This window comes from Chiloscyllium punctatum, chromosome 7 (assembly GCF_047496795.1).
Source record: "Chiloscyllium punctatum isolate Juve2018m chromosome 7, sChiPun1.3, whole genome shotgun sequence".
Lineage (NCBI taxonomy): Eukaryota > Metazoa > Chordata > Chondrichthyes > Orectolobiformes > Hemiscylliidae > Chiloscyllium > Chiloscyllium punctatum.
The window spans coordinates 130,080,762-130,107,729 of record NC_092745.1 but is presented as its reverse complement, the minus strand read 5'-3'; the positions used below and the strand labels follow the sequence as shown (position 1 = coordinate 130,107,729).

At 41.8% G+C, this 26,968-nt stretch overlaps 1 protein-coding gene across 1 annotated transcript in view; it reads left to right on the top strand.

Moving 5' to 3' along the window:
* LOC140479376 (vitellogenin-like) overlaps positions 1-26,968 on the top strand; it is a 160,972-nt gene that overhangs the window by 114,947 nt on the left and 19,057 nt on the right. Inside the window, 1 exon segment of the mRNA XM_072573283.1 lies at positions 26,712-26,929. Coding sequence (XP_072429384.1) covers positions 26,712-26,929 — 218 coding nt within the window.

Genomic DNA, 26,968 nt, shown 5'->3' with positions numbered 1-26,968 from the left:
TCATTTCCAGACGTTTCATCGCCCTACTAGGTAACATCATCAGTGGGCCTCCAGGCGAAGCACTGTTGATGATTCCTGCCTTGTATGCATAGGTTTCTTTGAGTTGGTGATGTCATTTCCTGTGGTGATGTCATTTCCTGTTCTTTTTCTCAGGGAATGGTAGATGGGGTCTAACTCGATATGTTTATTGATAAAGTTCCAGTTGGAATGTCATGCTTCTAGGAATTCTTGTGCATGTCTCTGTTTAGCTTGTCCTATGATAGATGTATTGTCCCAGTCGAAGTAGTGTCCTTCCTTATCAGTATGTAATGATACTAGTAAGAGTGGGTCATGCCATATTATGGCTAGTTGATGTTCATGTATCCTGGTGGCTAGTTTTCTGCCTGTTTGTCCAATGTAGTGTTTGTTACAGTTCTTGCACGGTATTTTGTAAATGACATTAGTTTTCCTTGTTGGCTGTATAGGGTCTTTCAAGTTCATTAGCTGCTGTGTTGTTGGATTTGTGCTACCATGATGCCAAGGGGTCTGAGTAGTCTGACAGTCACTTCCAAGATGTCTTTGATGTAGGGGAGAGTGGCTAGGGTTTTTGGACATGTTTTATCTGCTTGTTTGGGTTTGTTGCTGAGAAATCGGCAGTGTGTTGTTCATTGGGTACCCATTCCTTTTGAATACATGGTATAGGTGATTTTCCTCTGCTCTGCGTAGTTCCTGCTGCAGTGTGTGTTGACTCGTTAAAATAATGTTCTGATGCAGCTTCGTTTGTGGGTGTTGGGATGATTGGTTCTGTAGTTCAGTATTTGGTCCGTATGTGTTGTTTTCCTGTAGATGCTGGTTTGAAGTTCCCCATTGGCTGTTCGCGCGACTGTGACATCTAGGAATGGCAGTTTGTTGTTGTTTTTCTCCTCTTTAGTGAATTTTATGCCAGTAAGCATATTATTGATGGTCTTGAAGGTTTCCTCTAATTTGATTTGTTTAGTGATGACAAAGGTGTCATCCACTAAGTGGACCCAAAGTTTCGGTTGGATCATTGGCAGATCTGTTTGTTTGAGTCTCTGCATTACTGTCTCTGCTAAGAACCCTGATATCAGAGATCCCATGGGTGTTCTGTTGGTTTGTCTGTAGATTTTGTTGTTGAAGGTGAAGTGTGTGGTAAGGCATAGGTCCACTAGTTTGACGATACTGTCCTTGCTGATGAAGTTAATGGTGTTTGGTGTATGTGTCTTTGGGTCTTCTAATAGTGTAGTCAGTGTTTCCTTGGCCAGGTTAATGTTGATTGATGTAAACGGGGCTGTTACATCAAAGGAGACCATTATTTCATCCTCTTCTATCTGTGTATCTTTGATGGTCTTCAGGAATTCTTGGGTGGAGTGGATGGAGTGGCATGAGTCTTCCACTAAGTGTTTTAGTCTTTGGTGTAGCTTCTTGGCCAGTCTATAAGTTGTTGTTCCAGGCAGTGAGACAATGGGTCTGAGGAGGGATCCTGGTTTGTGAATTTTGGCTAATCCATAGAAGCATAGTGTGTTGGATCCATCTGGTTTCATTTTTTGGAATTCAGTCTTATTTATTACTCCAGGTTTCTGAAGTTTTTGAGTAGGGCTGTGATACAGTTCTCTAGTTGTGGGGTCAGGTATATTGCCACTTGTTGGTAAATGTTGGTATCTGTAAGTAGTGCGTTGACTTTTCCAAAGTAGTCTCTTCAATTTAGAATGACTGTCAAGTGTCCTTTGCAGGTAGGATAACAATGTTTTAATCTATTTTCAGTCTTTCCAGTGCTTTCCTTTCTTGTGTATTGAGTGCGTTTCTTTCTTTTTTCTGCTTAATGTTAGTGCGACTGCTGTTTGATAGTTTGTTGGGTTTCTTCTGTGAGTTGGTTGACTTTTAGTGTTGGTTCTAATGCTCCTCAGACTTTTTTCTTGTCCGCATCCTGGCACTTGTAATTTAATCCTCTTACTAAGACGGCTTTTTCAGTGTCTGTTAAGGGTCGGTCAGATAATTTTTTTATCCATGCTTCTGTGTTGTCAGTGTTGTTACTTTGTGTAAGTTTGCCTAGTTTTTTTTTTTCTGCAGGTCTAGTTTTTTTTATTTTCTGTGTTTGTTGCTGTCTAATATCTATGGCTTGTTGTACTGTGTCTGTCCATTCATGGCCTGTTGAATGAGTGAGTAAAGATTTTTGGTGCAAAATTTCCCAGTTGTATTTATGGAGTGTGTTGTGGGTATCATTAATAATTTCTCTAAGCATTCCATGGCCATTTTGCTCTAGCGGGGTGTTAAGGGGAGGTTTGTATTTAAGACATTTAGGTAGTACCTGTTTTCTGCAGCACAGAGGAACTACGCAGAGTAGAGGAAAATCACCTATACCATGTATTCAAAAGGAACGGGTACCCAATGAACACAGTCCGCCGATGTCTCAGCAACAAACCCAAACAAGCAGATAAAACACGTCCAAAAACCCTAGCCCCTCTCCCCTACATCAAAGACATCTTGGAAATGACTGCCAGACTACTCAGACCCCATTGGCATGATGGTAGCCCACAAATCCAACAACACACTAAAACAGCAGCTAATGAACTTGAAAGACCCTATACAGATAACAAGGAAAACCAATGTCATTTACAAAATACCGTGCAAGAACTGTAACAAACACTACATTGGACAAACAGGCAGAAAACTAGCCACCAGGATACATAACTAGCCATAATATGGCATGACCCTCTCTCACTAGTATCTTTACACACAGATAAGGAAGGACAATTACTTTGACTGGGACAACACATCTATCTTAAGACAAGCCAAACAGAGACACGCACGAGGATTCCTGGAAGCATAGCATTCCAACCAGAACTCTATCAACAAACACATCGAGTTAGACCCCATCTACCATCCTCTGCGAAAAAGAACAGGAAATTACATCGCCACAGGAAATGACATCACAAACTCAAAGCAAATTAAACATATAAGGCAGGAATCATCAGTAGTGCTTCGCCCGGAGGCCCACTGAAGATGTTACCTAGTAGGATGATGAAACGTCTGGAAATGAACCTTCCGGCTCAGCGAGCAAACCTACATCCAGAACCTCAACCTGAGCTACAAATCTTCTCAAAAGTCTCTATATTCTCGTGTATTTTTTGACAGTCTCTTATGCTTTCTGCTACTCCACCAATCTTCGTGTCATCTGCAAACTTGCTGATCATACCAACAGTGCCCTCTTCCAGATCATTTATGTATATTACAAACAACAGTGGCCCGAGCACTGACCCATGTGGAACACCACTGATCACCTTTCTCCATTTCGAGAAACTCCCTTCGACTACTACTCTCTGACTCCTGTTGCTCAACTAGTTCTTTATCCACCTAGCTAGAATATGCTGCACACCTGTGACTTCACTTTCCCTGTTAGTTTACCATGGGGAACCTTATCAAACACCTTACTAAAGCCCATGTATATGACATCAAGAGCTCTTTCTTTATCATCAACTTGGTCAATTCCTCAAAGAACTCTATTAAGTTGGTAAGGCACAATCTCCCCCGTACAAAACCATGTTGCCCATCACTGATAAGCTCATTCCTTTCCAAATATAAATAGATCCTAACTCTCAGTACCCTCTCCAGCAACTTTCCCACCACTGATGTCGGGCTCACTGGTCAGTAGTTACCCGGAATATCTCTACTACTGTTCTTGTACAGGGGGACAACATGAGCAACCCTCCAGTCCTCCAGATGTTCGCAGGTAAAGGGACAGCTGGACAATGGGAAGCCTTCAGAAATGACATAACGAGAATCCAGAGAAAGTATATTCCTTTTAGGGTCAAAGGAAAGCCTGGTAGATGTAGGGAATGCTGGATGACTAAAGAAATTGAGGGTTTGATTAAGAAAAAGAAGGAAGCATATGTCAGATATAGACAGGATAGATCGAGTGAATCCTTAGAAGAGTATAAAGGCAGTAGAAGTATACTTAAGAGGGGAATCAGGAGGGCAAAAAGGGGACATGAAATAGCTTTGGCAAATAGAATTAAGGAGAATCCAAAAGTTTTTTACAAATACATTAAGGACAGAAAGGTTACTTGGGAGAGAATAGGGCCCCTCAAGGATCAGCAAGGCGGCCTTTGTGTGGAGCCACAGAAAATGGGGGACATACTAAATGAGTATTTTGCATCAGTATTTACTGTGGAAAAGGATAATGGAAGATATAGACTGTAGGGAAATAGATGGTGACATCTTGCAAAATGTCCAGATTACAGAGGAGGAAGTGCTGGATGTCTTGAAATGCATAAAAGGTGGATAAATCCCAGGACCTGATCAGGTGTACCCGAGAACTCTGTGGAAGGCTAGAGAAGTGATTGCTGGGCCTCTTACTGAGATATTTGTATCATCGATAGTCACAGGTGAGATGCCGGAAGACTGGAGTTTGGCAAATGTGGTGTCACTGTTTAAGAAGAGTGGTAAAGACAAGCCAGGGAACTATAGACCGGTGAGCCTGACCTCAGTGGTGGGCAAGTTGTTGGAGGGAATCCTGAGGGACAGGATGTATATGTATTTGGAAAGGCAAGGACTGATTAGGGATAGTCAACATGGCTTTGTGCGTGGGAAATCATGTCTCACAAACTTGATTGAGTTTTTTGAAGAAGTAACAAAGAGGATTGATGAGGGCAGAGTGGTAGATGTGATCTATATGGACTTCAGTAAGGCATTTGACGAGGTTCCCCATGGGAGACTGGTTAGCAAGGTTAGATCTCATGGAATACAGGGAGAAGTAGCCATTTGGATACAGAACTGGCTCAAAGGTAGAAGACAGAGGGTGGTGGTGGAGGGTTGTTTTTCAGACTGGAGGCCTGTGACCAGTGGAGTGCCTCATGGATCGGTGCTGGGTCCTCTACCTTTTATCATTTATATAAATGATTTGGATGCGAGCATAAAAGGTACAGTTAGTAAGCTTGCAGATGACACCAAAATTGGAGATATAGTGGACAGCGAAGAAGATTACCTCAGATTACAACAGGGTCTTGATCAGATAGGCCAATGGGCTGAGAAGTGGCAGATGGAGTTTAATTCAAATAAATGCGACGTGCTGCATTTTGGGAAAGTAAACCTTAGCAGGACTAATATACTTAATGGTAAGGTCCTAGGGAGCGTTGCTGAACAAAGAGACCTTGGAGTGCAGGTTCATAGTTCCTTGAAAAAAGAGCCACAGGTAGATGGGATAGTGAAGAAAGCATTTGGTATGCTTTCGTTATTGGTCAGGGTATTGAGTACAGGATTTGGGAGGTCATGTTGTGGCTGTACAGGACATTGGTTAGGCCACTGTTGGAATATTGCATGCAGTTCTGGTCTCCTTCCTATCGAAAATATGTTGTGAAACTTGAAAAAGTTCAGAAAAGATTTACAAGGATGTTGCCAGGGTTGGAGGACTTTGAGATATAGGGAATGGCTGAATAGACTGGGGCTGTTTTACCTGGAGCATCGGAGGCTGAGGGATGGCCTTATAGAGGTTTATAAAATCATGAGGGGCATTGATAGGATAAATAGACAAAGTCTTTTCCCTGGGGTCGGGGAGTCCAGAACTAGAGGGCATAGGTTTAGGGTGAGAGGGGACAGATATAAAAGAGACCTAAGGGGCAACTTTTTCATGCAGAGGGTGGTACGTGTATGGAATGAGCTGCCAGAGGAAGTGATGGAGGCTGGTACAATTGCAACATTTAAGAGGCATCTGGATGGATATATGAATAGGAAGGGTTTGGAAGGATATGGGCCGGGTGCTGGCAGGTGGGACTAGATTGTGTTGGGGGGGGAGGGGGTGGTGGTGGTGGCAGCGGGGTGCTGAGTGAGACCCTATTTACTTTTCTGGAGCAAGCACAGTACCTGAAATGGGCAGCTGCTACATCGGCAGAGGTGACGTTGATGAGGTAGGCCCAAGTGACATCGATGAGGTGGCCCAACAGCAAAGGATGGCGCCTGAGGATCAGTGACTTCAATATTCATTGGGTCAAGTGTAGACAGCAGTGAGGCAGTGGTGGAGGGATGGTGGCGCAAGTTTCATTGACAGTGATGGGCTGGCTCAGGACTGAAGGACTCTGATCAAAGTATACCTTTCCTTTCTTGTTCTTAAATTATTCAAAATGGCCCTGTTTTGTGGCAACTGTATTTTCTTGTATGCTTACTGTAAAATACCGATGATAATAAAATCAAAATTAAATCAGAAGTCTGTATGAGTTTTCACCACACCCTCCTCCCTACCATTTCTTTTTCTAAACTCCAGTGAATCCCGTCCTAACTGCTCCAGTCTCCCATCGTACATCTGTGCTGCCGTCCTAGGTATCAGTCTGTCAGTGAAATCTGTGTTGCTTTCCCTCCATAGCCAGAACATATGTCCTCAGATAAGGATTCCAAAACTGCAGACAATATTCCAGGTGTGATCTCACCAAGGCCCTGTGCAATTGCAGCAAGACATCCCTGCTGCTATGCTCAAATCCTCTTGCGATGAAATTCAACATACCATTTGCCTTCTTTACCACCTGCTGCACCTGCATGCTTACTTTCAGCGACTGGTGTAGAAGGACACCTAGAGTCTTACTGAACCTCTCTCTTTTTCAATTTATCACCAATAATCTGCCTACCTGTTTTTGCCATCAAAGTAGATAACCTTGCATTGATCCACTTTATACTTCACCTGCCATGCATTTACTCATTCACTCAACTTGTCCAAATCACATTGAAATACCTCTGCATCCTCCCCACAGCCTATTGTCCTACTCCATCTTTGCATTGCCCACAAATCTGGGGATATTACATTTAGTTTCCTGATCTAAATCCTAAAAAAAATGTTGCATTGGTCCTTGTGATAGCTCACTGGGCACTGGCTTTACTCAGTAAAAGAGCTGTTAATTCCTATCTTTCATTTCCTATATTGACACAGCAACACAAATTTCCAATTATGTCCTGGAACTCAGAGTATGAATTCATCCCTTCAGTTGTCAGTTAGTGTGAATGTTAATGTTGTTGTGCGTTGTAAACTCGCCATTATGTTTCCAAATGGGCCTTTATTTCATAGACTTGAGGAAAATCTATTTACCACAAAGCCAGTGACCACCATTTTCCAAATCCCACTGTGAGATGACATTAGTGTCATGATCAGGAGTTGGACAAATGATATTGGGATACACGCCCATTGTAAACTCAAGAGATAACTGTTGGCAACAATACTTCAGAACTATTGCAAAGAAATATTCAAGGTTAGTGACATTATGGTGGTCAAGTTACCCTCCAACATTTGTTCAACAAAGTTTACTCAGTGACTCCCAATAGCATCTTCAGTATTGCTCTGTTGCCTGGCGGCTCTGGGATTTATATTAGTGCAAATCATATCATCAAGGGAAATTAAGAAAGAAGAGCATATCCAGCATGTAAATACCATGGTTATGGCAGAAACATGAATTTTAAAGAATCTAGTGAATGTGTAGAATTCTTTACTGCGGAGGGCTATTGAGGTTGGCTCATTAATGTCAATGCAAGGCTGAGATCAGTAAGGGAATCAAGGGAAAAGGCAAGAAAGTAGAGTTGAAGATTATCAGATCAGCCAGGATCTCACTAAATGACGGAGCAGAGTTGATGGGACATTCACCAACCCTTCCTGCCCTTTGTCCTTCTGGTACACTCACTGGAGACACCTCAGCATCTCTCCTGATCCTCCATCACCAATAATTATTCTTCCATCTACTTCGATCATACTCAATATCTCACTTTGGCTCATGGTAGGAAATATTGGCTCATGTCCTGGACTGAGGTCTCTGCAGACCCAGTCTGATGTATCTGTAATCCTGGACTGCATTGCACTCGGCCCCACTGGACTGACTGTGGCCTAAAACCCAGAAGTCAAATACATGGATGTCTGGGCTCTCATGCAACAAAGTGCCTGACCACAGCCAACCCCATGGACTGCAATGGAAAGAGCCCTTTGAATGTTTGTAGCAGTAGACATTGATTGACTGCAATCCCTTAACTTTTGCACATGATCATTTACTTGAAGCACATGCCTTGTGTTTGCCACATAAACTGCTGGCACATACTATCCTCATTACTCAATCCATCCTCATTACTGAAGTTTCTCATTCCTGAAACCATTCTTGTAAAAAGCTTTTCTCCAATGAGTTCACATCCTTCTGATAATGTGTTGCACAGAACTGTACACAATAATCCAGGTGAGGTCTGGCAAGCTCCTGATACAAGTTCAATATCCCCTTCTTGCTCTTGTATTTAATGTCCCTATTACTAAAGCTGCTTTGCTTATGCTTTCCATATTTTCAATGATCTGTGCATGTATACACCCAGGTCCTTTTGCTGTTACACCCACTTTAAAATTGTTCCCTTCTATTTTGTATTGTCTTTCAATGTTGTTTTCACCAAAGTGTACCACCTCATACTTTTCTTCATTGATGTCATCTGCCACTTAACCACCCAATCCATCTCGATATGGAAACATACTGCCATTCTTTCATTCCTGATGGATAAAATCCTTGAACTTCCTTCCTTGTACCAGTCTTAACATAAGACCATGGACAGCAGTGTCTCAGAAACATAGGTGGCCAGCACCATTTCAAAGGCAGTCAGGGAATGGGGATAAATAGTATCCTTGCCAAAGATATCACCATCAAAGGAAGGAAGGAAGGAAGGAAATAAAAACTTATTTAAAATGGTAACAGGTGATCACAGCTTCTGGTTTACAACGAGTACAGCTACTTCATGTGTTTCCATTGTGCAGAGTGAGATCTCTGCTGTACAACATACCAACTCACTCATTTTACATTACTTAACCTAGAGCACCATGGACTGCAGTGGTTCAAGAACACAGCTCACCACCACCTTCTCAAGGGCAGCTAGGTATGGGCAATAAATACTGGCTCAACCAACGATGACCGTGTTAAACAAGTGAATTAAAAACAAAAGATTTTCTATTTAATTAGAGAAATGAATGGTTTAGATTCACACAGCACCCGAAGCTTCCAAAGCACTTGGCCTTAATGTGGGATACTTGCTAAGAGGCAACACATTTGCCAGTCATAGGTAACGAAATAACTGCATAGAGGCCGGTATCCTGTCATCAAGTCACTCATGCGCAGTAACTGTGGCCAGCCAGCTCAGAGTCAGCCCCCCGAACTGAGGAGATTATAATCCCCCAATTTTAGTTTTTTAATGGAAATGTTAACAAAGAACATTCTACAGACAACATCTCAAACAGTAAATCCAACTCCACAGTGCTGCAAACATGAATCTCCTGGTTTTTCTTTTACCAGCTGCACTATCCCCTAAGGGCAGTTGACACAAGGAGGAACATTTTTACATCAAATGGTTCGTGTCTGGAATGCATTGCCTGAGAGCTTGGTGGAGACCAATTCAATTGAAGCTTTCAAGAGTGAATTGGATTTTTTTATCCATCCATATGATATGATAATCCCTGATTTGGGATTAGGGATGGATAAACCTACACCTCTAGTTTTGGACCCCCCTACTCTGGGAGGAAAGAGCTTGTCTATTCACCTTATCTATGCCTCTCATGATTTTATAGAGACAAAAAAAAACTTCAGTTGCTGGAATCCAAAGTAGACAGGCAGGAGACTGGAAGAAAACAGCAAGCCAGGCAGCATCAGGAGGTGGAAAAGTTGATGTTTCAGATGTAACCCTTCTTTAGGACTGAAGAATGGTTACACCAAAACATCAACTTCTACACCTCATGATTTTATAAACATCTATAAGGTGTCCCCTCAGCCCCTAATGCTCCAGGGAAAAATATCCTAGCCTATCCAGCCTCTCCTTATAACTCAAACCCTCCAGTCTCAGTAAAATCCTTGCAAATCTTTTTTGCACCCTTTCTAGTTTAAAAGGTGGCACGGTGGCTCAGTGGTTAGCACTGCTGCCTCACAGTACCAGCGGACCCAGGTTTGATTCCAGCCTCAGCTGACTGTGTGTGTGGAGTTTGCACATTATCCCCATTTCCTCCCACATTCCAAAGATGTGCAGTTAGGTAGATTGGCTGTGGTAAATTGCCCCATTGTGTCCAGAGATGTGTAGGTTAGATTGATTAACCATGAGAAATACAGGAGACGGGGGGTGAGTCTGAGATGTTCTTCAGAGAGTTGGTGTGGAATTGTTGGGCCAAGCAGCCTGTTTCCACACCTTAGGAATTTAATGAACATCTTTTCTATGGAAATACTCTGGTATTTTCATTCAATCACAGAGTTGCTACCGACTACACTCTTCTCGTTTTGTAGTGAAAACCTTCCTTTCATTTTTCATTTTACTGGCAGCATTTAATTTTCTCCCAGACACACAGACCTAAGAGGCGTTTTTGATTCCCTTCTCACATTGGCCCATGTAGTTTTTGCGCACAGTAATCCAACCATGACCTATTAAGACCTCTTTGAGTGTGTGGACATGATGACCAGCTCATGCACCAGTGGGGTCACTTGAATCCAGCTAATCTTCCATTTTAATTATTGTTAAAGTGTGAATCCTTATCACTTCTTTCTATCTCTGGTTTTACTCCCTGAATCAATAGTCAATGTTTTTGGAATCAACAGTTTTTCAAGTTCATTCACACTTGCCTTCGTGCCAATTGGAATCTTTATTCTAGACCTTCCTGGTGCCCTTATGTCATATAAACTTGTTTTTGCAAAGTTAAGAACATAGGAATATAAAAAAATAGGAGCAGGAGTAGGCCATTTGGCCCTTCAAGCCTGCTCCACCATTTAATTTGATCATGGCTGATTTAATCATTGAACTCAACCCCCTGCTCTCACTTTCTCCCCATTGATCCCTTTATTACCAAGAACTATATCTAACTCCTTCTTGGATACATTCAATGTTTTGGTCTCAACCACTTTGTCATGGCAGAGAATTCTGCCACCCAGGTTGATAGGATTGTTAAGAAGGTATTTGGTGTGTTGGCATTTATTGGTAGGCAGATTGAGTTTCGGAGCCACGAGGTCATGCTTCAAGGCACTGGTAAGGCCACTCCCGGAGTATTGCATGTAGTTCTGGTTACCCCATTATAGGAAGGATGTGGAAGTTTTGGAAAGGATTCAGAGGAGATTCACTAGGATGTTGCCTGGTATGGAAGGAAGGTCTTACGAGGAAAGGCTGAGGGAACTGGGGCTGTTTTCGTTGGAGAGAAGAAGGTTGAGAGGTGACTTAATTGAGACATATAAGATAATCAGAGGGTTAGATAGGGTGGACAGGGAGAGCCTTTTTCCTCGGATGTTGAAGGCTAACACTAGTGGACATAGCTTTAAATTGAGAGGTGATAGATTTAGGACATATTTTGGGGTAGTTTCTTTACTCAGAGAGTAGTAGGAGTGTGGAACAGCCTGCCTACAACAGTAGTAGACACGCCAACATTAAGGGCATTTAAATGGTCATTGGATAGACATATGGATAAAAAAATAGGATGGTGTAGATAGATGGGCATCAGATTAACTTCACAGGATGGCGCAACATCGAGGACTGAGGGGCCTGTTCTACGCTGTAACATTCCATGTTCTATGTTCTAATTCCACTCTCTGGGTGAAGAAATTTCTTCTCATCTCAGTCCTAAATGCCCTTTCCCATATCCTTAAATTTGCTCATTGTCTCTGTATCTGATGTCATCAATCATCATTCTCTGTGATGTTCATTTGTACTTTAAACGCACGTAGAATTAAAACTTGTAAGAGTGACAATCACACTTCCAATATTTTCTCTGACATAAGGGCTTGTTTCTCAGGCTATTCTCCAGACTTACCTGTAACTATCTTAACGCTCACCTGGACAGTCTCTCACATTGACTGCTCCATTATGTTGACCTCATCCAACGCACTGCTGCCTGTCTCATTACTTGCACAAAGTCCCATTCACCCATTACAGTTGAGCGACATTTCCTGATGGAACATCAACATTTCAGCTTAAAACTCATGTCCTTATTTAATTCTTCAAAAGGTGGTGGAAGCAACTTTGCATATTTTTAATGCAGAGGAATGATTGAGCAAGAGGGTGAAAGGTTATCAGGAATCAGCAAGGATGTGGAGTAACCATTTCAGCTGTGATCATGCTGAATGACAGAGCAGGTTTGAGGAGTAGGCTAAATGGCCTACCCTTCCTCCTAATTCCTACATGTGTATGCTTTCACATGCTTCGATATGACTTTATCCCATCCCGGTTATAGGGCTGCCTGGTGGCTCAGTGGTTAGCACTGCTGCCTCACAGCTCAGGGACCTGGGTTCGATTCCAGCCTCAGGTGACTGCCTGTGTGGAATTTGCACATTCTCCCCGTGCCTCCATGGGTTTTCTCTGAGTGCTCCGGTTCCCTCCAACAGTTCAAAGGTTTGGATGGATTGGCCAGGCTAAAGTGTCCATAGTACCTAGGGATGTGCAAGCTAGGTGGATTAGCTGTGAGAAATACAGGGGTGGAGGGGTGGGTCTGGATAGGATGTCCTTTGGAGGACTTGTGTGGATTCAACAAGCTGAATGGTTGCTTTCTCACTGTAGGGATTCTAGTTCAGTAACTGCCCCAGCACTATACCCATCTAAAATCTCTGTGCTCTTCCAATTCTGTACATCCCTGATTTCGATCACTCCTCACTACTAGCCATCCATTCAATTCCAAGCTCAAGGATACCCTTCCAAACCTTTCCATCTCTGTGGTTCTTTGAGTGCCCTTAAAACGTGACTCCGATATCCCATTCCAGGATTGAGTTGTGTGCATCGTCTCTGAATCACTTGAATTGTAATTACCCATTGTTTTCCAAAGAAGGCGACCACACATCTGTAGAGGTGGTTTCAGAAAAACTCTGATTTTATGTTCTCTTCCTTTTGCAATAAACAATACTCTACTGGCTTTCCAGCTCACTTGCTAATAGTACCTGCTGATTTCATGTGAATCATGTACTAGGCCACCCTCTGTACACTAAATGCTGCAATCTCTCTCTGCTTAAATAACATGCTGCTTATCCTTTCTCCTGCCAAAATAAACTGCAAATGCTCAAAACCGATGAAAGATACACTGCAGAGTTCTGGGCAGCTCCCATACACCCTTCATTGATTCGTAAGGCACTTTATAACCAAAGAAAGTTCCACATGGTAGACTCATTAGTAAAGTTATGTCACATTGGATTCAGGGTGAGCTTGCCAATTGTTTACATAATTAGCTTAATGGCTGGAGACAGGGAACAGTAGTGGAGGGTTGCTTTTTGGACTGGTGGCCTGTGATCAGCAGTGTTCTGCAGTGATCTGTTCTGAATCCTGTTTTGTCTGTGATTTACATCAATGATTTGGACGAGAATATAGATGGCATGGCTAGTAAGTTTGCAGATGAAACCAAGATTGGTGGCATTGCGGACAGTGAAGAAGGTTTTCTAAGATTACAAACGGATCTTGATCAAATGGATCAATGGGCTGAAAAATGGCAAATGGAGTCTAATCTGGATAAACACAAGGCATTGCAGTTTGGCAAAACAAACAGGTGTATGACTTATACAATAAATGGTAGGGGCCATGGGTAGTGTTGTATAATAAAGGGTCCTAGGGGTGCAGGTTCATAAGTCTTTGAAGTTTGCATCACATATTGACAAGGTGGTTAAAAAGGTCATTGGCACGCTTGCATTCATTGCTCAGACTCTGAACTCCAGCATCTGCAGTCCTCACTTTCTCCTAGGAGTTGGGAAGTCATGCTGAGGTTGTACAGGACATTACTGAGGCCTCTTCTGGAGAACTGTGTTCACTTCTGCTCTCCCAGTTATAGAAAGGATATTATTATCCTGGAGAGATTTCAGAAGAGATTTACCTGGATGTTGCCAGGTATGGAAGGTTTGAGTTATAAAGAAAGGCTGGCCAGGCTAGGATTTTTCGCTGGAGTGTAGGAGGTTGAGAAATGACCTAATAGAAGTTTAGAAACTAATAAGAGGTATAGATAGAGTTAATGGTAGCTGTCTTTTTCCAAGGATCGGTAATCTCAAGACTATGGGACACATTTTTAAGTTGCGAGGAGAAAGATTTGAAAAAGACATGAGGGGAAAATTTTTAACACAGAGGATGGTCCCTGTGTGGAATGAACTTTCTAAGGAAATGACGTATGTGGGTACAATTACAATGTTTAAAAGATATTTAGATACATACATGAATAGGAAAGGTTAGGAGGGATATGAGCCAGGAGCAGGCAGGTGGGACTAGTCTAATTTAGGATTATGCTTGGCATGGACTGCTTGGACTAAGTGGTCTGTTTCTGTGCTGCATGACTCTACTCGGGTCTCCTTCCTCTCGGAAGGATGTTGTGAAACTTGAAAGGTTTCAGAAAAGATTTACAAGGATGTTGCCAAGGATGGAGGATTTGAGCTAAAGGGAGAGGCTGAATAAGTTGGGCCTGTTTTCCCTGAAGCATCAGCGGCTGAGGGGTGACCATATAGAGGTTTATAAAATCATGAGGGGCATGGATAGGGTAAATAGACAAGGTCTTTTCCCTGGGGTGGGGGAGTCCAGAATTAGAGGGCATAGGTTTAGGGTGAGAGGGGAAAGGTATAAAAGAGACCTAAAAAGTAACTTTTTCACGCAGAGGGTGGTGCGTGTATGGAATGAGCTGCCAGAGGAAGTGGTGGAGGCTGGTACAATTATAGCATTTAAAAGGCATCTGGATGGGTATTTGAATAGGAAGGGTTTAGAGGGATATGGGCCAAATGTTGGCAAGTGGGACTAGATTAGGTTAGGATATTTGGTCGGCATGGATGAGTTGGACCGAAGAGTCTGTTTCCATGTTGTACATCTCTATGAGTCTATAACTGAAGGAGAAATGTTAGCCAGGACATTGAAGAGAAAGTTTTTCTTCAAAGTGGTGCTTTCATCATTTAGAATAACAATGATAGATGATAATAATGATAGATAACAAAGATGGGTCTAGCTCTAATTTTCAAACTATTGCCCCCTGTCCTGAATTGATTCTAATGGTGTTTATGCAGCTGTTTAGTGTCAGTCAGAACTATACAGAGGCATTTCTACCTCAGAGTGCGCGACCCCAAAATGTCAGCTCGTAATTCCTCTTATGATCCCAAAGCCCAGTTTCTAAAACAACTTGCATGGAGCAAAATCAGACAAGTTTGTAAGATTACGATGGGCATGAACAGGATAACTAGTAAGCAACTGTTCTCCTTCATCGAAGGATCAATATGAAGGGGGAGTAACATTCTAGTGAAAAGCAGGAGGCTTGGAGGCTATTTGAGGAAAGCTTCTTTCACTCAGAGGCTGGTGGTGGTCTGGGATGCACTGCCTGGGAGGGTAGTTGGGGTGGGAAACCTTGCAACATTTAAAATGTATTTGGAAGAGCACTTGAAGTAACCCTGCATCAACATATTATAACATTCAAGGTTACCAGCATAGTGGATGAAGGTGGGGCTAGTGTAGATTTGGCGTAGCTTTGTCTGTACAAACCTGTTGAGCTGTAGGGCCTCTTCTGTATCATATGACTCTATGAAGTTGCTTGAATCCTCTGAAGTGCTCCTAAAGTACAATGGAAGCATTTAACAATGTGCTTGAATAATTAAAATGCCTCATTTGTATAATGGCTTCATGAAAGATTCATGTAAGAGAACAGTCCAATGACATATTCTTTGGAAGATTAATTTATGAAGAAGAGATTAAATCAACTCATTGCTGAGCAAGAGTGTCACTATCTAAACGTTCATCATTTAACTTGACCAGATGGATGGTGAATATAATTGGAATTTAGAATCATGCTTTTCTGAACATGAAATTCCGCACAAAAATATTGTCTCCATTTTTCTCCAACTTGCAATTATCCCTTTGGATATCTGACTGAGGTGGGACTGCTTCATTTTTTTTCTTAAAAGATTCAATGTGACCCAAAGCAAATTTCAACAAAGTCAACAAAGAATTGACAGATGGAACAAAACGTGTGCCACATAGTCATTGTACCAATAAGTGCACATTTATCTTGTTCTCGCTGGGTCATCATAACCTGTGCAATAAGATTACAGCCATGTCAAGCCACATCATCAATTTAACTTTATACATTTTACAAATATATGCCTGGATAAATTAATAAAACTTGCCGATGGGCATTGCTTTTACAATGAGCATGAAAGGCAGTCGTCCAAGTAGTGTTAGGATTTGGGGGACCTATTGCCTCTTTGAAATTAGTTAAAGGGAATAATGTTATTCCAAAGTCGTGAACTTTGGTCCTGATAAAAAATGGTTTACTCAGCAACTTGATGACTCCAAGTGGTCACCTGATGCAGGGTTACTGACTATATATGAGGAGACAGAACCCAACCAACTCCAGATTCAACATGAAGTCAATCATCTTTTTGTTGGCTCTCGCCTTTGCGGGTAAGGCAGTACTTGAAACATTCCCCTCTCCTGACCCCTACTATTTTTTCAAAAGCAAAATCTTGACCATTTGGTAAAGTCTATTCTCATTTATATTTCTTCTTTAATTTTCAGGAAGTGAACATGTCAACAGATATAGTATGTATTTTTTATTCATACACTGTGAATATTCTTTGCTACCATTTCAGTTTGATACTTTACAATTTGATGTTACTTAACTGTTTCAATTCATGCAGGTCCCAGCTTCTCTGTAAACAAGGTGCACATTTACAAATACGATGGTGTGATTCTGACTGGACTACCGGAGAAAGGCTTGAACAGAGCTGGTATTAGAATTAGCAGCAAAGTAAAAATCAGCGGACTTGGGACAAATCAATTCCTTCTTCGGGTAAGGAGATTTGTGGATTTTGCTGTGGTATGAGGTCAGAGCGATCAAGTGGAAATAGAATAATATTATTCAAGAGATTGAATTAGGTCCTTCAGCCACGGAAACGGGTTTTACTTAAGAAATAAAGTAGAAGTTCCTATGTTCGACCAGACCTAAGCTTTTAAAATAGCATTAAAGCATCCAAAGCAATTAACAATGTACTTGTGGCTTTAAATTTATTATTGTTTTGATGACAGGAATGAAGTGTTTTAGTGAGAAAATAATAAGATCTACCAAAGCCATAATTTTCCATGCCACAGTTTTCTAGGTCCAGCCCACATGAATGTGCAAAATGAACTTGTTTACACCTTTCACTAAGACCAAGAGACAAAAGCGAGATGCTCCATAAATTTTTCATGACTTCCAAGGCAAAAGCAGGTCCTAAAGTAAGAAAGTAATGAGTAGTTAGCCTAAGAACATTCATGTTTTGGAGGTGCCGGTGTTGGACTGGGGTGTACCAAGCTAAAAATCACACAACACCAGGTTATAGTCCAACAGGTTTTCTTGTAAACACTGGCTTTCAGAGCGCTGCTCTTTCATCAGGTGGTTGTGTGATTTTTAACAACACACAAGAGGCTTTAAGCCATCCAGGATAAAACAACCTGCTCGATCAGCAACACATCCACAAATATCCATTTCCTCCATCACCAACACTCAGTCGCAGCAGTGTGTACTATCAACAAGATTCACTGCAGAAGTTCAACAAAGATCCTCAGACAGCACCTTCTAAACTCACAACTACTTCCATCTAGAAGGACAAAGGCAACTGATACATGGAACACTACCACATGTAGGTTGTCCTCCAAGCCACTTAACCAACCGGACTTGGAAATATATTGCCTTTCCTTTACTGTTCCTGGGTCAAAATCCTGCAATTCCCTCCCTAACATCATTGTGAGTCTACCTACAGCACAGGAACTACTACAGTTCAAGAAGACAGCTCACCACCACCTTCTCAAGGGATGAGCACTAAATGCCGGCCCAGCCAGCAATGCTCAGGTCCCACAGGAAATCTTGTAGAAGTACAGAGCCAAGGTAGTTATGTGAGGGAGCAAGGAAAGGGACAAATACTGATCTGGTTAGATGATAGAAAATGAAAAAATGCTCACGAAACAAAACCTAAAGGCACGGATATGTTTGGCCAAATGGCCTTTAACTGACAGTAATTATTCGGTGCACATGTACTGAAAATGGTGCAAGTCATCTATGAACCCATTTATACTGGCTGGTTAGAGTTTCAATCAGGATAAATCTTGTGCAATTTGCCATATCAAAAATGTCTGCAAAGCTCCAATCACTGTTAAAGTGCACATATACAAAAGAATGCAAAGTGTTCAAGAAGCCCAAAGGAGTGTGTCTCTGAAAGCTTCATAAACGGAGTTTGGTGCTGCTTTGGATATGCTCTTCAAGTTCCCAGATGGTGTGGTGAAGGAGATCAGTCAGAATGCATAACAAGTCAGAATTGAAGGATTGAGCAGTTTTGATTAGCTAGTTGAGATGATGACAGTTACACGCATATAATAGCAATGTAAATGTGGGTGAAAATCGTATCTTTTCCATGGATAAAGCCAAGCTGGTGGCAAATTATGTATCGACCCTGGCACAGTGTTAATCTCTGGTCCATTTCTTCATCTCAGCTTGAAAACCCTCAGCTTCAAGAGCTGAATGGAATTTGGCCCAAAGACCCGTTTTCAACTCTCCGTCAGCTGACAAATAAACTGGCCACACACCTGGTCATGCCTGTGAAGTTTGAGTACAGTAATGGCCGAGTGGGATCTATCTCCGCTCCTGAAAAACTACCTGAAGATATCTTGAACATCCACAGAGGAATCCTGAACATTTTGCAGATCACCATGAAAAAATCCCAAAACTTCTATGATTTGCAAGAGGTAATTTTTTTTTATCACAAAACCTTACAATTCTTTGGCTCTTACTGTGTCTCATGCAATTTTGCAAAGGAGGCAGTTATGGTCTTCCTTTAGAAGGAAGGATATGCAGAGGGAACGGAGTAAAGATTCACTAAGGGACCGTAGGACTGATGTACAAGGAAATATTGATTTGATTGAACTTGTATTCACTGGAGTTTAGAAAAACATGAGAGAGGACCTGATTGAAATTTACAAAGTTCTAACAGAGCTGGCCAGACAAGAGGATATTGCCCCTTGGTGTTAAATCCAGGGTGACAGTCTTGGAATACAGGGTAGACTGTTTAGGACTGAGATGTGGAAACATTTCTTCACACAGAAGATATAGTCAAAATGATGTTTAAAGGCACAAAGAGGGCTGGAGGGGAAAGCACAATATGGTATTGAGTTAGAGGGTCAGCCATGATCAGGCTGACTGGTGGAGCAGTCCCAAAGAGTTGAATCAGCTTATGCCATCTCTTCATTGTTATCTTTCAATAAGTCCATTTTATTTTAACATTTCTAGGCTGGAATTGAAGGAATCTGCCACGCAAGATACATAGTTCAAGAGGATAGGAGAAATGAACGTTTGATTATTTCAAAAGCAAAAGACCTCACCAACTGTCAAGAGAGGATTTTAAAACAAACTGGAACAGTTTACACCCAGCTTTGCCCTTCCTGTCAACAGGTACATTTTTCATCATCATTTCTTTCTCAAATGATTCCATGCTAACTCACAATTGAAGTAAGATTTTTGCAGACGGAGAGTACATACACATACATAGGATACACATATATATACATACATAGGATACACATACATACATACACATTATAGGATACACATACATACACATTTATAGGATGCACATACAGTGTCAACCTACCCGGTTCAAAGTTTACGCAAAGTCCTACACTTGACTGTTGATTGCTATTATCTTGCACGTTCTCCGGAGTAACGTCTCAACCATCAGAGACCACCTTCCCAGCCATTTGCTGCTCTCCTCTCATGAACTAGAAATGGTGTTTGCCCCTTGAATTGGAATCCTTTCGAGACTGGGGGTTGACTAGCTCAGTTGGTTGGATAGCTGGTTTGCAATGCCAACTAACACCAACAGTTCACTTTAAATTCCCGCCCCATGAAGAAATCTTCTTCTCGACCTCTCTCCTTGTCTGAAGCACGGTGATCTTCAGGTTAAACCCCCACCAGTTGCTTCTCTCTACTGAGAGAGCAGCATAGTGGTCTGGTAGCACGGTGGCATCTCTATCTTTTACTGATGAGTGCAAGATGAAAACCTTCAATAAAATGCTCTTATTGTCAAGAACTAGAATTAAGATCATTGTCAGTTTGAAACCTGCTCCCGACTGAAAGGCACCATTCTCTCATCTCTAAGGTGGATTAGGTCATGCCTGACTGTGTTTTCTGAACCTACCAATGGAAATACTCAGAAGCATAACAATGGAGATGTTGTTTTCCTATTTTCAGAGAGGCAAGAATATTCGTGCATCTGCTGCTACCACCATTGTCCTGAAACCCTCACCTACAGGTGCAATCATTCACGAAGTCAGGTTACGAGCGATTAATCAATTTACACCATTCCATGAACTTGATGGGACTGTTCACTTAGAGGCCAGGTAAGGCTGTGGACCTTATACAACCAATCCACCTAATTTCTAAGATTTCTCACCATATCATATTACCTTCCATTCATTACGAGTGTCTGTAACTTACAACTTGCAGCTATCTGTAACACCTGTAAACCTAAATCAGGATTAAATTTAGTCCAGAGCACGAAGGTGCCATTTACTAATGTGTGAAAAAAAAAGGTGCCCCCACTGACCCCAAACCCAATCCTTTTTCTGCTTTATAAGTAGCAGATTGGCTTTCTTTCATTGTCACCTTTATTGGAACTAGCCTCTGATGACCATTTCCCGATGCAGGCAAAGCCTTATCTTGGATAGGATCACATCTCAATCCGCGGATCAATTACCAGATATGCCAAAACGTGGAAGCTTACAATATCGCAGTGTGAACAATGTTCTCCAGCAACCATTCCAGCTGCTTAAGGAGCCGAATTTGAACAAACAGGTGAACATATTAGCAAATATTATTTCTATATTTAAATTCGTTCACGGGATGTGGGTCTCTGGTAAGGTGAGCATTTATTGCCTTTAAAAAAGTTGTTGTGAGCCACCATTATGAGCATTTCTTTTCATTCATTGGATGTTGGTGTCGCTGACTGGACCAGCATTTACTGCCCATCCCTAATTGACCAGAGAAATCTCGAGTTAATGTAGGCCAAACTAAGTAAAGACATACATTTACTTCTCTAAAGGATATTGTGAACCATTAACAACAATCACCATTAGGTAGCCATCTCCCTATTACAGACTTTTATCAAATTCATATTTCACCATGATGGGATTTGAACCTATATCCCCAGAACATTGGCCTATGTTTCTGGATTGCCAGTGACATTACCACTATGCCACTATTACCACAATGATTCAGTGCTTGGGCTGTGAGCACAGCCATGAGGGAGGGGGATTTATCTCAAGAGGGTTGGAATATAAAAGCACCGTTGTGCTACTGAGACTTTATAAAGCTCTGGTTAGGCCCCATTTGAAGTACTGTGTCCAGTTTTGGTCCCCACACCTCAGGAAGGACATACTGGCACTGGAGCATGTCCAGCGGAGATTCACACGGATGATCCCTGGAATGGTAGGTCTAACATACGAGGAACGGCTGAGGATCCTGGGATTGTATTCATTGGAGTTTAGAAGATTAAGGGGAGATCTAATAGAAACTTACAAGATAATACATGGCTTGGAAAGGGTGGACGCTAGGAAATTGTTTCCGTTAGGCGAGGAGACTAGGACCCGTGGACACAGCCTTAGAATTAGAGGGGGTAAGTTCAGAACAGAAATGCGGAGACATTTCTTCAGCCAGAGAGTGGTGGGCCTGTGGAATTCATTGCCGCAGAGTGCAGTGGAGGCCAGGACGCTAAATGTCTTCAAGGCAGAGATTGATAAATTCTTGATGTCACAAGGAATTAAGGGCTACGGGGAGAATGTGGGTAAGTGGAGTTGAAATGCCCATCAGCCATGATTGAATGGTGGAGTGGACTCGATGGGCCGAATGGCCTTATGGTCTTATGGGATACCAAGATTTTGACCCTGCTAAAGATGGCACTGGAGGAATGGTGATATTGTCCAAAATTAGACTTGGAGTGGAGTCAGAGTTGGTGTGGCTCAGAGGGGATCTTCAAGGTGGGGAACATTCCATTCCAATTGCTGCCCTTATTCTGGGTTGTGGAGGTTGTAGGTTTGAAAGATGCTGTCAAATTAGCCTTAGTGAGTCACTGCACTACATCTTTAAATACACCTCTGCTGCCTCTGTGCATCAATGATGGACAGTAAGAACATTTCAGGCACTGATGGCAGTTGTCAATTAAGTGGGCTGCTTTGCCCAAGATGGCATTGAGTTTCTGGAGTGTTGTTGGAGCTGCGCTTATCCAACCAATTCTTTGCCTCTTTCTGCAAACTTTGGCATAATTAATAAGCTTGATTTTAATAAGTATCCTACTTTTAAAAAATAGGTGATAAATATCTTGACTCACATGGCTCAGCACAACGTGCAGGAAGTTCAAACCGATGCACCAAATCGACTCATTCAACTTGTCCAGTTACTCCGCTTAATTCCATACCGCATCTTCGGAGAAATTTGGCAATCAACTGAACATCAGCCTGAACAAAGGTAAAAGCATTAACATTACAACTTAAATTGAACTTTTTACATTATTATAATTACCTGCAAAAATATTTTGAGTCGAAAGATCAACAGTGACTATCATTCAACAATATCACGAGCAACAGGACTCTTCTGCTCTGGTTCTCAATTGCAAATCTACATCTCTAAGTGTTTTTAGTAGTAATCAGAAGTGTAACTTGAAGTTATCACTTTGGACAACCTCAGTTAAAATCCACTGAATCTGTCAGTGACTTGTGGTGTGGAATGATGTTTCTCTGGATGGCTGCTCCTCCCTGCATATTTTTCTTTGCTGCTTGCTGCTGTGTTCCTTCTTCAGCTGCTCATAACAACCTCCCATTTCCAACTTCAATGATAAAGAAGCTGTAAAATTTGGAAAAAGAAAATGCCTTGATCATGAGCACATAAAGTAAACATTAGCCATCTTTCTGTTGGAGCCTTCACTGCTGTTGCTCAACTTGCCCCAAAAATTCATGGGTCATGGCTTTTAGAACCTTCACTTCAGCCTAGGGCGACCTGCAAAAGAGCAGAAATCACCATTCTCCTGAAGTCTCAACTAACTTTGCCAACTGAAGGAATATTTTAGAGTCATAGAGATGTACAGCACAGAACAGGCCCTTCGGTTTAACTCGTTCATGCTGACCAGATATCCTAACCTAATCTAGTCCCATTCACCAGAACTTGGCCCATATCCCTCTAAACCCTTCCTATTCATATACCCATCTCGAATACCTTTTAAATGCTGTAATTGTACCAGACTCCACTACTTGCTCTGGCAGCTCATTCCATATTCACACCACCCACTGCGTGAAAAAATTGTCTCTTTCCTCTCTCACCCTAAATTTATGCCCTTTAGTTTTGGACTCCCCCACCCTGGGGGAAAGACTTTGTCTATTTATCCTATCCACGTCCCTCATGATTTTATAAACCTCTATGAGATCACGCCTCAGCGTCCGAAGCTTATTAAAATGAAAAGTAAGGTATAAGTTTATCAATGGCTGTCACATTTGGAACCTTCAGCTTTCAAGTATAACAATCCATGATGGTCAGATTGTTTTTGTCTTAAGGATAGATTTGATCAACTAACAAGTCAGTTCCATTCAACAATCTCATCACTCGTTGCTAAGCAGGGATTCTCAAATGTAGAGGATGAGTGAGCTGACGTTTGGATGGGAGATGTTTTGTTGGTACAATGATAATTCAAACTCCAGAGTGGCTGGCAAGCTACGCTGCATCTTCAAACTGTACTTTAACTCATTGTAACAATTAATAGCAAGTGGTACAGCATGTCCTATCAATTTGTTTCCTTCCTCTTCACAGAATGTGAGCGTTGCTGACTAGGCCAACATTTCTCACCTGCTCCTAATTGCCTTAGTAAAGGCGGTGGAGAGCCACCTTCTTAAAGTATTGCAGTCCTTGGAGTCTAGTAACACCCAAGATGCCATTAGGAAGGGAGTCATAAGATATATAGCATTAATAGTGAAGGAATAGTAATACATTTCCAAGATAGGACTGCATGTGGCTTGGAGGGGATCTTGCAGATGATGGTTTTCCCAAGCATCTGCTGCTCTTGTCCTTCTAGGTAGTAGAGGCTGGAAGGTTTATAGAAAGCTGCCTCAGGAATTAACAATGAAGCATTTCAAATGTTGCTGTGCAATCCATCAGGTTATTGTAATGGTATATTGAATGGATAAATTTTGATTCCTTATCAGAGCATGGACATAGCTAGCAAAGTACAACACTTTCCAACTCATTATAGTCCTCCTGTAAAAGTAGCAGTGAGCTCTCTTCTTGAACTGGTGTGGTTTCTGCAGTGAATAGAGCTTGCAATAGCGAGATTGTGACTGATGATTTTAAATGAGAGAATGAATGAAAAATAGATGAAATTCTCATTTATTCACGAACTACAGGCACTGGTTCCTCGAGGCACTTCCTGCTGTTGGAAGAATTGAATCTCTGAAATTCCTAAAGAGCAGAATTCAAGAATCAGAGAATGTCAGAGCTGAACTAATTCAGGTTCTCGTTCTCGCTATGCACCAAATCAGAACTGACCGAGATGTTCTAAACTTAGCGATGGTGAGTACATTATTAAAAATAAAATTGTTCTTGCAATATGGCCATCTTTAGCAACCATTAGCCAAGTGGACAACTTCACATAAGCCATGATTGCGGGAACTGGAATTCTGGTAAGAATAGTAGATTTCATTCTCCCAAAATTATCAATGAATCCATTGACATTTTAGCAAATAAATTCTGACAACTTATAGTCATTGAGATTTACAGCACAGATAAAGATCCTTCGGCCTATCAAATCTGTGCTGGTCAAAAACAATGACCTAACTATTCTAATCCCATTCACCAGCACTTGGCCCATAGTCTTGTAAACTTTCGCACCACAAGTGCGCAGTCAAATACTTCTGCAATGTTAAGAGGGTTTCTGCCTCGAGCATGCCTACAGGCAGTGAATTTCAGATTCCTCTGGGTGAAAAAGCTTTTCCTCGCATCCCTCTAAACCCCTTGTCCCTTACCTAAGATCTACACCCTCTGGTCATTAATGCCTCAATCAAGTGGAAACATTTCTTCCTGTCTACTCTGCCGATATCTGTCATAACTTTCTCTGTCTCAATCATGTCCTCTCAACTTCCTTTGCTCCAAGGACAATAACCCCATTCTGTCCAATCTCTCTTCATAAGTGATACTCTTCAGCCAAAGTAACATCCTGGTAACCCTCCCTCTGCAGTCTCTCCAGTGCTATCATTTCCGATAATGTGGATCTTGGAAATGCACGCAATACTCTAACTGTGGCCTAGCCATAGTTTTATACAGTTCTAGCATCACCTGTTCTTAAACTCATAGCCTCCACTAATGAAGGAAAGTATCCTAAATGCTTTTTTAATCACTTTATCCCCTACTTCACAACCTAAGGGAACCCGTGGACATGCACACCAAGGTCCCTCTTATCCTTTCTGTTTATCAGGGTCCTGCCATTCACCATGCATTGCCTTGCCTTGTTGCTTGATGGTCACTTTAAAGTTACAGATTTTTAAACTGGTTTCACATTCTACATGAAGTGGGATCCAACTCAGGCTCTCTGGATCATTTGTCCAGTACCATAATTCCAAATGAATTACCATTTTCGCAAGGTTAACAAGTACATTGTATATATAATGCTTACTCTCATTTTCTTTCTCTGTGCAGGAAATCATTAAGCTTCCACAAATTACGCGGAACCGCCTTTCTCGCAAACTTGTACTCCTTGCCTATGGTTCCATGGTTTTCAGGCAATGTGCAGAGAAATCAGCTTGCCCCACTGATTTATTAAAAGTAAGCTAGGTTTAACTCATTGATTTGCCTTACACATTTTGCTGTGATTGTGAGCCTTCTGAATGTCTCCTAACTGGGACTTGTTTTTACAGCCTATCCATGATTTGCTCATTGATGCCAGCAGTCGGCCATTCGATGAGGACATTGTTCTTGGCCTCAAGGCAATAGGCAATGCAGGGCAGCCAGAAAGCATCAAGAACATTTTGAAACTAGTACCTGGGTTTGGCACAGCGGCTACCAATCTCCCACTGAAAGTCAGAGTTGACGCTATCCTGGCTTTGCGCAACATTGCAAGGAAAGACCCACGCACTGTACGTGAACCTGATTTGTATTCTATTACTTTTGATGAAATTGACTTCTGTCTCAATTTATTTCTGAACTTGATGACATTCAACATGTTAAATCATTCTTTGCTCTTTCATGATGTGGCCATCGCTGGTGATGCCATCCCTAACTGCCCTTGAACTGGGTGCCTTGCTCGGCCATTGTAGAGGGCAGTTAGGGGTCAACTCACTGCACAGGTTAGCCAATAGATTTCCTTCCTTCCCCTAAAGTACATTTGTGAACCTGATATGTGACAGTGGTTTTATGGTCACCATTACTGAGACTAGCTTTCAAATCCAGATTTTTATTCAACTGAACTTAAACTCTATGGATGGAATTTTAATCTTGTCACCCAGATCATTATCCTGTGCTTCTGGATTGCCAGTCTGGTAACATTCCTATTACACTGACAGCTCTCAATAAAAATAGGTGATTTGGGATAAAAATGACCACAACAAGGGGCATGCAAATTAAGGTTTGCCCCAACAGTCACTCATTATTCAAACCAGCCCATTTTCAATTCCACTGAATTCAGTAGCTTGATGATCTAGCCCAGTTTCAATGTCAGCTCCATGCCGTGCTACTGTTTTGTTTTATTATCTCCAAGGTGCAACGTCTCGCTGTCCAGATATTCCTCAATCTGAAGAGTGATCCTGAAGAAAGAATCATGGCTTGTGCAGTACTCTTTAGCACCAAACCGCCTCTGACTTTAGTATCCATTGTGGCTAACTCACTGCTAACTGAGACCAGTTTGCAGGTGGCAAGTTTTACCTACTCACACATGAGAGCTCTGTCCAGAAGTTCCCTTCCATCCATCAATTCACTGTAAGTAAACTGACCTCCTAAACCAGGGTAGTGTTGCAG